This window comes from Lipophrys pholis, assembly GCF_963383615.2.
Source record: "Lipophrys pholis genome assembly, chromosome: 2".
NCBI classification, from domain to species: domain Eukaryota; kingdom Metazoa; phylum Chordata; class Actinopteri; order Blenniiformes; family Blenniidae; genus Lipophrys; species Lipophrys pholis.
In genome coordinates this window covers 30508483-30522204 of record NC_137636.1, presented here as the reverse complement: position 1 = coordinate 30522204, position 13722 = coordinate 30508483, and the positions used below count along the sequence as shown (strand labels likewise).

Below are 13722 nucleotides of genomic sequence, written 5' to 3'. Positions count from 1 at the left end.
GACATCAGAGCAATTGAGCCCAAATTGCCCATAGGTGTGAATGTGTGTGTGATTGTCTGTCTCTCTGCGTTTGTCAGATTGTGTCCAACACCCTGCAAGCCTGTGACTCGCTACTCCAGAACTATCAGAAAACAGCATTTAGCAACACATGGCATTATTATTGAAACTATGATACTTGTGTTTCATAAAAGCATGAAATTCATCATCGCTTAAAATGCAGCCTAAGCGACAATGTGACCTTTTCACTATTATTAGCTTTGTTCTGGACCAGTTCGCTCCACTACAAGCGTAAATACTCAGATGGGTGTATAAATGGGAGCTGCTTGGGTGAGAGGGTGACTGTATGTATTGCAGAAGCATGATGGATAGATGCCCTCAACAATTGGACATTCGATTGCAAACTCCACGTGAAAAAACCCTCATCAGGTGGGCGCCGGTCTGCAATACGCTGGAGCAGCTCAAGCATTCGTAAGGTTATTTCTGCTGCACTGCAGTCCATTAAACCCAGGTGCATTTGCAACAGCGTCCTTATATTTTCTGTAAGAAAACCTCCCTGCGCAGCTGTCAGCGTGCAGCTTTTAACCCTAACGTACATTTAGCAGCTGCACTGGAAGGATTGTGAGGAATGTTCACACTTATTACCGTTCCCACAATGAGAGTTTATGGCGTTAAAAGTCCAGTTACTTGGCTCAAGCTTCCCGCTGCTCTGCCCAATCAGGCCGGTGTCACTGGATTTTGCAAACACTGAATATCTTTTCATACTAACCGGCTCGATATGTGGCAAGACTCCCACCACATGATAATGGACAATTATAGAGCTCAGACAGACTGCTAAGATACTGTAGATGTTAGATAGCAGCAACCAAAATATATCAGCAGACTGTAAAGAAATAAATAAAAATGAAGCTTTGAGTTTATTTTCTCATGTTTCACGCTTTCATACACAGTCACATATTATTTATCTGACCTTTCCCCATATATTTTCTCACCACATATGGAGGCACTTCCTATCTTGTGCTTTTCCACATTATTATCTCTTACAAGCCACAGGCGCCAAATTCTCTGGCTTAGAGTGTTCTCACACACACACACACACACACACACACACACACACACACACACACACACACACACACACACACACACACACACGTGTGTATATATATATATACGTATATATATATAGTTCTCTGTGTTTTTTGCACAACTAAACTGTGTTCTTCAGTTATACTTGAAAAAGTCCCCCTTACCTTCCTAGAAAGGAAACCAAAGCTCCACTACAAAATCAGACGCCTTATTTGGATGGACTGGTGCTGGAGCAGATACCGAATGTCTCCAGTTAACAGGACCTCGCACAGGGACTCGTTCAAACGACAATGCATTAGAGACTCTCGGTAATTGTGCACAATTAACACACTGACCAACACCTTATCCTGCTTGCCAATAAATCAGTCAACAAGTCAACAAGTGCTTCAGGTCCCGAAAGTCCACTGCAAACAAACTCAGTCCCACAAAGGGCCAAACACCAACAGGTCAACAGTGTAAATTTACCCCATGAAATATCACAGCCTGTATTTTATTGACAATTCCTCATCTTTTGTGTCTTCATTATTCATTTGTTCATAATGAAGCGTACTGTATTTTTCTCATTTTCAATAATATGAATTATGCAACAATATGCATACAGAACAATGGAGCAATTACACAAAGTGTGAAAGAGTAGATCGAGCAATGTATTCAGTGTTTTTCCTATATTTTCCCGTAATGGTTCTACATCCTGATAGCAGTCAATACACCAGAGGTACAGTAGATAAGAATAAAGAGAAGAGAAATGAGAGGCAGCCACATGCCTGTATCAAGTCCATCTGATCTTTTCAGTACAAATTAAACAACTGAACGGCACACCTACCTGCCCATTCAGCCCACACAATATACCGCACTTGCCTGAAGTCCTACACACAGATACTGCTGAATGTTGACGAGCTGGTCGTAAAATACTGACAAAAAAAAAAAAAGCTCCATCCACAGATGGAAAGAAAAGAAAATACAGGAGCCAGGACGCATAAAGCTGAGAGAGTCGAAGGGACTGAAAACTGATGATGTGTTTCAGTTGGGCATGTAATTATCTGGCTTGTTTTGGGAGGATTTGGGATTATACTACATGTGAATAAGTCATAATGGAGTTCAATAGTGCTGACAAGAGTCTGCTGCTGTTTGCCGCTCTTGTATTTATCTCCAGCTTTGGTCAGACAATGAACGTATGCGTTTTTCTGGCAGCATGGCGTTGGAGGGCCGTGTGTGAGAGAGAGAGAGAGAGAGAGAGAGAGAGAGAGAGAGGGCGTTACTGGATGGAGTCAAAGATCTAGTTGGGTCTTGTTGATTTCTCCAATGTCATCGAGCCTCGCTGTAATTATCAGGGCTGTTTTGAACTTCAGATTTGTGGGTGGGAATCAAACGTTCAGTGAATAGAAGGGATGTAGTTTTTCTAGTACACTTCACTACAGCCTCGACATCTTTAGTGGTTAAACTAGAAAATGACCGCAGTAATGCTTTTGTGGTAGAAATCTTCTTTTTTTGAGATGTGAAATGCTTGTTTTGCTACTTGACAGATTATGAGCACTTGATTAGAAGAAAAATAAAATGTATGATCCAAGGCCTTATCTAAAGAGAGAGCTTGAAGTGACAAGAAGCAGGAGGTTAAGCGAAGCACAGAGTTACAAACACTCATTCATACACCTGCTATGATCTCTGTGAAAAAACATCCTTCCATCAGCACCGCGCTGAAGAGCTGTCCCCTCCACCGGTGCCTCCCTCCCCCCAAATGATATTATATTTCTCCAATCCTTTTGACAATGACAGTGTTTGGTTGCCACGCAACATGCCCCTTGGGAGTGTTTTTGACAATGTGGGCGGTAATGTCCGTGGTGACATCACTTCCTGTGAAAAGCAACACCACTACATGTCCACATGACACTATGAATGGCTGAGAAATGTGCCAAGTCAAAGCAACACAATGAGAGGGAGGGAAAAAAAATAACCAGCTGTGATGCCCAGAAAAATAGACGCAAAAGAAAACAAGAGATACAAGTGAACAGGGACCGAAACACAATGTTCCTTCTTGACCAAATGAAAGCTGGCTGTGATATTGGCTTTGCAGAACATCAGTGTCACATCACCAGACAGCAGCTCAGCAGCTAACAACATATAACAGGGCTACAGCCTCTCTCTGATCCCCATATGGAGGAATATGAACTGTAAAACAAGACACTGGAGGCCTGTACAATCATCACTTGAGCCAGAGACAGGCAGTGCAGATGAAGAACACTGATGGCGGCTCCTCGGCCCCTTGGTTCGGACATCTGCTGCATTCAAGCGCGCAATATGGGATAGTTAGAGCTCAGGATCAGGAAGAAGCACACATGCATGCACGCAAGCCTACAAAGCAAACACCACATCTTAGTGGCGGTTCCAGCCTGTTCCACCCTGCTGTGTGCGGATATACCGGACCACCCAGGGGTTTACTAACATTGGTGCTAATGTACAAGCTCCCTGTGAGTGGATAGCCTCCCCGAAAGCTGAAATATATTAACTCAAATGACAGGGAGGAAAACTTGGGCTTTCAACTCAGCCCCTCGCCAAGAAAAGAGGCATTAAAGTGGCTTGCTTTAGTCTTCAGGGTCACAGTGAAGTCTCCCTGAAAAGAAGAACGTATAAAGAATGATAGAAATTATATCCACTGACCTGAGTGTTTGAATGAAACCAACAGCTTGGCAGAGCTGAGAGGAAAATCTAATGTCTTCAGAGGCAGAATATAGCTGAAGCGCTTGAGTTAGTAATGTTACCGACAGTGCAAATAAAAGCTTCACGTATGAGACTGAGAATAAGACATTTAGCAAGAATTACTGACAAAGTGAATGAGTCTAAACATGTGAGGTTGTTTTTTGCAAACCTCTTTTGCAGAAGTTTGCCAAACAGCAACGCTCCAGAGGCAAGGAGTTGTGCAAATAAAGTTGTTGCAGCCCGGACAAATCGCACAAAAGTTAAAAAGCTTGTATAGAATGGATTTGATTCAACTTTGTGGCTGCTACCTAACTAGATAGGAAACTATTACGAAAGTCGCAGTAAGTGAAGTAAGACAAAACACTTAAGTCCAAGTAGCACTGGTGAACTGAGATTCACGTTGAGGCTCATCCTCTTGATTCGTACTCGGTTGGCCCACTTGTATCTAAAAAACCAGCCATTGTGAACCGAGATGATTCAAAACCTGACGCTTTCAGGACAGAGCGAGGCTAAACTGGAGCTGTCTATTGTGACGACTGCTTTCTTTTTTTTTTCACTTGAGGAAGAAATGAAATGGCGGTTTTTCTAAAATTAAAACAGTTAAGTGGCACAAGGAAGCTGCAGTGTTGACAGCAGTTCAATTACACTTGATTCTTGTTGACTTATATTCACTCTCATTCCAGAAATAAAGACCAAAATGTTCTTTGAAAACATGTAAGCTGAAGATAGGGTTGTTTTTTTCATTTTATTTCTGCAGAAAAATTCAACCTTGTTTTATTAATCCGACTACCGGCGCCATTACTCCTCGTCCTCAACCTTCGAAAAGCCTTCAACCTCCACTCTTCCACTTCACCTTTTATTTGTACCCATTACGTGGACTCCCACCTGGAGGGCGCGGGCTGCCATTAATGTTTTTTACTGATGGAGATGAAAATGATTTATTTGCCTCCTCATCAAGATTTTAAGAGGCCATCCTGCAGACATTCCACACATCATCTTGCATCTCTAATCAGACTCCAGCTGCCCCCGATCTGACATTACGGAGTGAGCCCGGATGCTGGGCTACAGCGAGCGAGTTCGACACCAACAGCGCGAGTTGCTGCTCAAAGCTTTCTTGGCGCCCATCCCTCTATTGTGCCAAATCCCCCCGCCCCATCCCTTGTCCCCCCAGTGTTGTCCTGCCCTACTTGGCATGCCGCCACTGGGAGTGTATGTGTGAGAGGTTTGGTTTTAATAGAATCAAGATTGGATGGAGCTGCATAGTGGTGCTTCAGCATGTTTGTCTCCCTAAAAAAAATAAAAATATGTGAATGTGTGTGACTGAGTCATCCTCAAAATTGCTGTTAAGTGAGCTGTGTGCATGTGTGTGTGCATGTGTGTGTGCGTGTGTTTGTGTGCATCTCTCATCCTGAGGGGCTTATTGACACAGCAGTGCAGGTCCTTGTCAGGAAATCCCCCTTCTTATGAATGGGAGGCTATAATCTCAGTGCCACACAACTGGAAACTGTAGTAACGGCACCATCAAGCCCCCTCTCAAAGACAAATACTGTATCAGCACAGCACACATGGCCACACGGGATTTCTGCTTTACTCATCCTAACATTTCTGAAAATGGGCAGCTCTCTCGCTTTCTCTCTGTTACACACAAACACACACACACACGCACACACACTCGCAAACACCCTTAAAATGGATATTTGCATGAAGACATGCAGAAGACCACAAACACGTTGGTATATCACACACAGACATACGTGAACATGCAGACGTACACACCCTGTGAGGGATTATGCAGGAAAACACAAAAGAAAAAAAAAAAAAAAAAATGCTTTAGCCTTGTTCTAATAAAAAAAAAAAAAGTGAAGGGGAGAAGAGATTAGACAGCCAGCAGGAAAGTGCCAAAAATATGAACAGCTATACACTGCAGCATATACACTAGACTTAAACCTCCATTTTCTATCATGTAATTGATCTCACAAGCACCATTTTGTTTGATATGTTCCTACTACCCTGCTGCGTTGAGGTATCAGCATATTTAGCACATGCCTACTTACAGGAAACATTGGATGCACAGCTCCGAGCGTGATGGATAAACCAAATTCATATGAGGGGGGGGGGAGAAACTGTGAAGAGGAGGGTGTGTGGAGATTGAGAGAAAACAAACAAAAAAAAAAAAAAACGGGGAATGAGCAGCAAGGTGCTTTCATCTGATGATTATATGGGGGAATTTTTCAGCAGGTAGGCTGCCTAGAAAAAGCTTATTTCAGCCTGCAGAGATCTGCGATCGATCATGCCTTGCTTGAGAAAGTAACCCTTGCCTCTCCCCTGGGTGAAAAATGCTGGGTAACATTTTCATTTGTGCATATGGAAAACAGAGAGCGAATCTGAAATCTATCACTGCCTTAGTTCCACTTTAGCAGATCTGAGTCTTTTAGAAGATTAAAAATAGACATGCCGAAATACGCACACATGCTTTACCTTTTAAAGAAATCTCTTGACCTTCCGCGGCGCATATATTAAATTGAATTGTGTAGAAAAAAGAAAAAAAAAATTGTGGTCAACCTTTCCTCTCGCTGATCGCGTATGTAATTTACCTTTCAATGACAAAAGGGCTTGGATGGATATGTTCATGAGTGAAAGCTTAAAAAACAATACAGCGGGTAAATATGATCCTACTGCAACATGAATATGTACTTTTGTAACTTGGAGGTAAAGACACAGATACAATAGATAGACATTCAAAAACCTTCACAGAATAGTCTCCTACACAATCACATTCACATGTGACGTACTTTTACGCTCAAGGACATACATGAATAAAGACCTTTTTTGATTCACAACAGCTGCGGGACAAACACCTGCAGTGCTTTTCTTTTCTCTTTAAAACAGTTGACGCTGAATGAATCCCCAGGGTTACTTCCCCTTCCAAGAGCAACGCATAAGAGCTTCGATTTGTCTAAATGCTATTTGATCCGCGTTCTGGCGTTGAGAAATGTTCTACACAGTTACACTGATTAAAGCCAGTCTATTATTAATAAGATTGAGATTTCTAAACTCGCTTCCACCATAGCAGACTTTCATGTCTTGTTTCGTCCAAATGAAACATCAACTCAAATTCATGTAAACCTTTTATGTCGAGGCATGTCCATGAAGACGCGCTTGATCAGGAGCCCTGATTATTTCCACCACATAATGCGTGAGAATTGCTTAAGGACCTACTGTAGTGTATATATGATTTTTTTTCTTCTTTTCTCGTTAGTGTCTTGTCCACCTGTCACAGCGGCTGGCGCATCCATATTTAAAATCAGCTGCTTTCATCCATGTTGTTCACCAATAAGACAGATTTTCCACATGATCACATGACCCCTCAGTTGCTTTCCAAGCAGCTGGTAGAGCAACTAACCAAGTAACGCTGAAAGTGCGGAATCCCGGTAATTCGGCAGAAGCAATTGCAGCGGAAACAGAAATAGGTAGCAGTGATGGTACAGCGGTCTGCAGAAACAGACCCTTGAGCACACAGACTATTACGATAAAAGTCTTATCTCAGGCTCCATTCTCTGCTTAAAGAACAGTGAGATGATGCGATGGAAGGCTGAGCATGCACTCCACATTGAATACACACACTACCTCCAGCTTTGTGAACACCAACACACACACACACACACAGACACACACACCCGCGACAGAGCAGAGGCTGAAGTAATGACTTTAGTGGAAGGTTAGTACCTCTGCAGCCAAGAAGCATTAATATTTTATGGGGAAATCCTAGGTGGTGCAAGCATATGAATAGCCCTCTCCACCGGTATGTATCTCTAAGCACTGGCTCGTCTTCATCAAATTAAGAGGTGGGTACACGTTCCAGTGACGTGTCGCGAGGCTGACAAAATAAACTGACAATCCTTTTCATTGCAGCGCCCTAATTCTTAACATGTGTCAAAAAACGAATGGGTTATGTTTACACCATGATAGGTCTGTCTGCACTCAATGCATGAGAATGTGTGTGAATTAGACACCGTCCATTCCCGCGTCATCGGCTCATCGTCACTTCCTGCCGTCCAAACGGACGAGCACGGAGAACATGAAGAAAAAAGTTCAAGGTGGACACAGACACAACACCACAACCTTGATTCAAGTACATTTTGTTGCTTTATGTGCTTGAGAAAGAGGCCCATAAAAGGTCCATGATCAAAATATAAATGTCATCATTAAAAATTCACAGCAGCAGATGCTCCCCTCACACTGTTACTCACTGTAACAACCGACTCGGGGTTGGATTACTGCTGGTAAGTTTGTTACGGCAAGCAAGAAAACTTCCTCCTGTCTGACTTGCGTCCAAATGCCGTCACTCCCTGTTTTGTCTGTTTGTTTACTTTGTTTCTTTTGATGGAAAAAAACAAAATCAAAGTGTGTAATTTCTCTGCTGAAGAGCGGTCTAAAAGAATGTGCTGAAATAGGAGTCTGCTCTTAATCAGGTCATGTGCTCTCCAGGACATTATGGCAGTGCGTATGTTCGAGTTTTTTCTGTTTACATTACAGTGTCGTAAGCCTGTGACTCCTCATGACTCAAGGTCTCGTCTGGCCTGCCTCAGTAAAACTGGACTTGCTGGATTTGTCCCTGCTCTTTAGGAGCACAATGCACAAAACCCTCGCTGTATGAGCTTGAATAAACGTGATGATTTGTGATTAAGAGGAAAAAATTCACAGGCTGCTGCTTGAGGTGTGTTCCTCCATCAACGGAGCCTACATGGTTGTCAAGTGTTAAATTAATGTTGGTCTTTATGCTTCATTCTCAAGGATCTCTTTTGAAAAAAAAATAAAAAATCTGCTCCACATTTTCAGTTCATTATTTCCTAATAGTATAAAAGCTCTTTCTTTTTTTCTTTTTTTTTTTGCACAAAAGAATCTCAAGCTATGAATCTTCACACCTCAGATGAAATCTTCACACACTCCCACAAGCCTCTTGTCTTATACAGACAGCTATATGTCATTCCCACATTTGCACCATTTCTGCACCGGAGAGAGAGACGGATCAGAAGGTCCAGGTGTAAACCGACATTAAGCAAGAGCCACATACTAAAGAGATGTGAATGACACACATGTGACCAGCTGAGGTTGCTATCCCACAATTCAGGTTTCCGAGGTGGACAAACTACTGTGTTAAAGAGTTACATTTGTCCTTGTTCATTGTGTCAATAGGAGATTTGATGTGACTGTAACGGGCCCGGCTGGTCCAAGGTTCAGTCAACATAACAGGCACACCAGACCAGTGCACACATAGTATTACTGTACTTGTGGCCAAGGTAGAGGTTACAATTGAGCTTCAAAAGCCTTGTAAAGTGGTCTTCACTTCATACTGTGGTTTGGTCTCAAGCGAGAGCCGTTCTGAAATGAAGTCACTTTTTTAAGGTTTGAGTGTTTATAACTGTGTGTCATCGGGCACTTAAAGTGCATCGTAAATCACACAAAAGTGACTATTCATCTGTCAGACTTTACAAGGCTTTAATGAGGTTAATTAAACACCACGTTATGGCATTAACACCAACTCCAGGCTGAAAGCATGTGGCTGTGTCAAGGAACTAAAACTTGAGTTGATTTAGGTCGTAAACAAAATCCCAAAACAAAGATGGAAACGTGACAGAACTTTAAGCTGTTTCCCACAGAGGACCTTTCGAGGTAGAAAGGTAGCTTTTGAGGAGTCTGACAGCCTTTACACCGGAGGGATCAGGATATAAATCTAGTTCAAGGAAGATTAATTTACTCCTCAAAAAGTCCCTGCTCAGGGGCTTCTACTCTCAATGTATTATAATGTTGGAGAGTGAAGCTCAGTTTACTGAATGTTTCTGACTTCGCCGAGCTGGTCATCCTGAAAACTCAGAACCTCTGATTGTTTTTTTTGTTTGTTTGTTTTGCATGCCATATGATAAATTTCTCAAAGGAATTCACTCTTGCCACACTCTAGTTGAGAAGCGAGAGATGTGTCTATGAGCAGGTTCAGCTGCTGACATCAAAGGTGTGTTCACACCTGTCAGGTCTGGTCTGATTAAAACCACCCCTTGTGTGTTTGCTCTATCAGTGCTGCCCATGGAAGTGTTAATGCTGCTATATGCACCCCCGCCGCACCAAACAAGTAGAGCAAGGCCGGGTGCAAAGAGCTGATATCAGTCCGCTTCCTACACAACTCCAGGCTGGTTTGACTGAGATCTGAACACAGCACAGGCGCAGAACGTGACAGGCGTCAGAACTGCTTTATCTTCGATGTAGATCTTTCAGCAGAGCTGGTCCGGGCAACTGAGGAATTTCTGCCAGATTTTTCACTCCTTTGTACATTTTTTAAGCTTCTGCAGAGATCTCAGTCGGAATAAATGCCACCAGAACAATCCCACTTGCATGTGCAGCGTGCATTCGGCCCTGAGGAGAGCATTACTGGGGGAAAGCCGTGAACGTTACGTCAAACGTGCCTTATTTCCACCTTTTGGATTCAAGGTTATGTCAGGGTGAGTTCTGAACCAAGAAGCCACGGCACTGTGTGAAAACATCTTGACAAGGTGGATGAAGAACTCCATGGGTGAGACAGTGGCTGTGATGAATTCTTCTAATAGACAAATTTTTGGAATTGGGTCCAGACTTGGGAACCACACCACTAATCTGAACACTGCTTAATCTGAACATGTCATTAGGCACTAAAACCACAAGTAAACAGTCTGTCTTCTAATCAAAATTAATTTAATGTTTTAAATGGCTGGAGTGCATGAGGTAATGAGCACTAAAAAAGGCTGATTGAGACTATATTAGGTACGACGAGGGGACTCTGTTGCCTGCATTTTGATCTAATGCTGTTTTTAAATGTAGGCCAAGTGTGGTTTCTTGGGTAACAAAGCTCATTAACTTGTAACAACAGGGGTTGTTCTACGTGACACATTTGAAAGACTGACCACTGACAACTTGTTCGCTAACAGGCTAACGTGTGTTGGATTGCATTTCATTAAAAGGTTAAGGTTTCATCAACTGACACACTTTCGATCTGTGCATGAAAAGACCAACCATGCCAGAGGGAGCCTCCCGACTTTAGAAGTATGAAAAACAACAAGATCAAACAGAACCTTAAATTAATGATCCAAAATTAGCACGCATGTCGATGCTACCGGATCAGCAATCATTTAGTTGAGGGGTGGGGAATCCTGGTCCTCGAGGGCCGCAGTCCTGCATGTTTTCAACGTTCCCCTGCTCCTACACCCGTTGATTTAATGAATGTGTAGCGATGAAGTGCAGCGGAAATCCTAATAACGGGCCAATCATTACGATCAGGTGTGTTGAAGTCAGGGCACATTGAGGCCACGTTTACACGTACCTGGGTTTTTACAAAAACGGATATTTCCACCCTCCTCTCATTGACAAAAACCTACATACACACCTGGTTCAGAGCAACTATGAGCATGCCAAACCTGTAGGGGGCAGTGTAACAAGACGCATGAAGCCATAATAGCCCATCAGAATCCTGGAAAAAAAACACCACCTCATGAATCGTGACATAAATCTCCACCTATCCTACTTCAGATGCAACCGGAGACACAGAGTTTATCCACATCTCTACCGTGGCCGGTGTTTTCAGGAATCATTGTTTGTGGTGAGTCGCAGCTGCGTTTATGTGTGAATGCGCGGCCCAAGCGCAGAGAAATATCACAGTTTTTTCAAATACCCTAGTCCGTGTAAACGTGGCCTGAAACTGGGCGAGAATGTGACCCTGGAAGTCCAGGAGTGCCCACCCCTGATTTTGCTCAATGGTTGACACCTTTGGTGGGCACCAGTGATGTGGAGGGGGGGAGAGGCTTCACATGCTCTGAGGTGTTCATCAGATCTGAGGACCTGAGTTTGGAGGGAGGGGCCACAGCCTTTCTCTGTTGGCAAGGCTCCACCACTGTTTCAGTTCATCATGAGACATCTGAATTACTGTGAGCCTCAGCAAAACTGTATCACCACGATACATACCTTTGTCATCTCACTGTTTCCCTAACATCAGCACTGACACAACTTTCTCATTATCAAGTACAAGCACACAAACTCTCACACACACACACACACACACACACACACACACACACACACACACACACACACACACACACACACACACACACCGGGGAAAGTCCATTATATTGTGCAGCTTTTCTCCTTTTGCCTGGCTCATCTAATTATTAATCAACAGAACCGCCAGCCAGATACTTTTATTGACCATTGTCAGTCATTCTCACACTATGTCTCAAAAATACAGGCCTTCGCTGTGCTGCTGCTTTAAAAAACAATAATGCGAGGGTTTTTTTTTTCCTCCTCTTTTTTTTCGGCAGTACAATGTGACATTTCCATATTTAAACATTCCCCTGTTCCTTCGTCTCCCTGGCTCTGCCTCCACATCTGCACCAGCTGATATTTTAATAGCTGGTGCTGGGTGTGGCTTATAGCTACACACTGCTTTTGGCAGTGAAATGTGGCGGTGGTCGGGTGGGGAGGGTTTGGGGGGGGGGGATGGGCGACGGATTACGTTATCTATACATCAGCACTACTTGCCTAAACATACTCGGCTCCACTGTCTCACATGTAAATGCAGTCTTTGTTTGCTCCTCCCATGCTGACGACCGAGCCCATTTTATTGTTATGGCGTGCAGTAAATTCGGTTGAACTTTGAGCTTCCATCTTGGCAACCACATGCAGAAAATGTAGGGTAGTGAAAAAAAAAAAAATGTGTACAAATTAATACACAAGCAGGGGAAACCAGTGGAATTCACTAAAGCTCCTCCGTGGTTACAAATACATTAAAAACCACTATATCTCACAACAGACTTGACACTATTGCAACTGCAATGGTGTCTATTCTTCCCAACCACTGAAAATCTGACCATTAAGTACACATAAATGAATCACCACTCTGTTTAGACTATATATATGATTTATGTCTTTCTTTCAGCCCTCCATCTCTAATATTCCAGAACAGTAACAGAGAGTTAACCAGTGGCATATGTCACTAGCTCGTTCTCACTCATGAAATGCAGCAGCGGTTTAAGCACAAGTTGAGTTGAAAGAAACAAGATCAAAGCTCTACTTAGTGGATTTTTTTTCCTTTTTTTTTTTTTTTTACAAAAAAACTGTACATTGCAGTGGCTTCAGGGCACCACTAACAGTTGGGACTACATACCCAATCTTGGCCTTCTGCTTGGGTTTGGAGGAGGGAATGATGCAGGCTTTCCTACAGGCCTTCATTTTGGGACGAGCCTTGCCATTGCCTTTGTGTTCGCGGTCACGGTGGGACTTGTACTGTGATGACGAACTGGGGAAACTCTCTGGACTCATCACCCGAGGGATGTTCTTCTCCCCTCGCTGCCGGGCCTTGGCGATAGCCTCCGATATTATCCGATTGGCTTTCTCCTGCTTGTCCTGTTGGTTTGACTCCATCTGATGGTGACTCCTCCGCGAAGATTTCTTCTCCGACGAGGAGCTGGACGAGGACGAGGACGAAGAGGATGAGGAGGAAGACGACGAACTGGTCTTCATCGGGGGGCTGAGAACCCGCACCTGGTTTGAAGGACCATTAGCGTTCTTTCGAGGCTGAGGACAAAGGGAGAGAAACAGAGGAAGATAATGAGTATTTACAGTTATGATGCCTTTTCATAATCACCACCTGTGGAAGACTAAAACTCATAATGGAAGGAAAGACAGACACAAAATCCTCATATAGGAAAGCTAAATGATAAAATTTCTGTTGTCAAACGACTACATTTCTCCTCTAAATAATTACTTTTCTCAGCCGCTTTCATATTAATCACATCCGAATCCTATAAATACACAAGATACGGGGTGAAGTATTGTTCAAAACAGCTGTCTCTGTGTTCTGTAACATCGAACAAGTAATGCCAGAATAAGAAGCCATAAATAACCATATTCATATTTTTA

General features: G+C 43.1%; 1 protein-coding gene across 4 annotated transcripts in view; it reads right to left on the bottom strand.

The window, feature by feature from the left end:
* chd9 (chromodomain helicase DNA binding protein 9) overlaps positions 1 to 13722 on the bottom strand; it is a 78502-nt gene that overhangs the window by 35802 nt on the left and 28978 nt on the right. For all 4 annotated transcript variants that reach the window (XM_080493440.1, XM_080493442.1, XM_080493441.1 and 1 more), the window contains one exon: positions 12968 to 13377. In XM_080493440.1, the coding sequence (XP_080349566.1) occupies positions 12968 to 13377 (410 nt within the window). The remainder of the gene's footprint in view (positions 1 to 12967; positions 13378 to 13722) is intronic.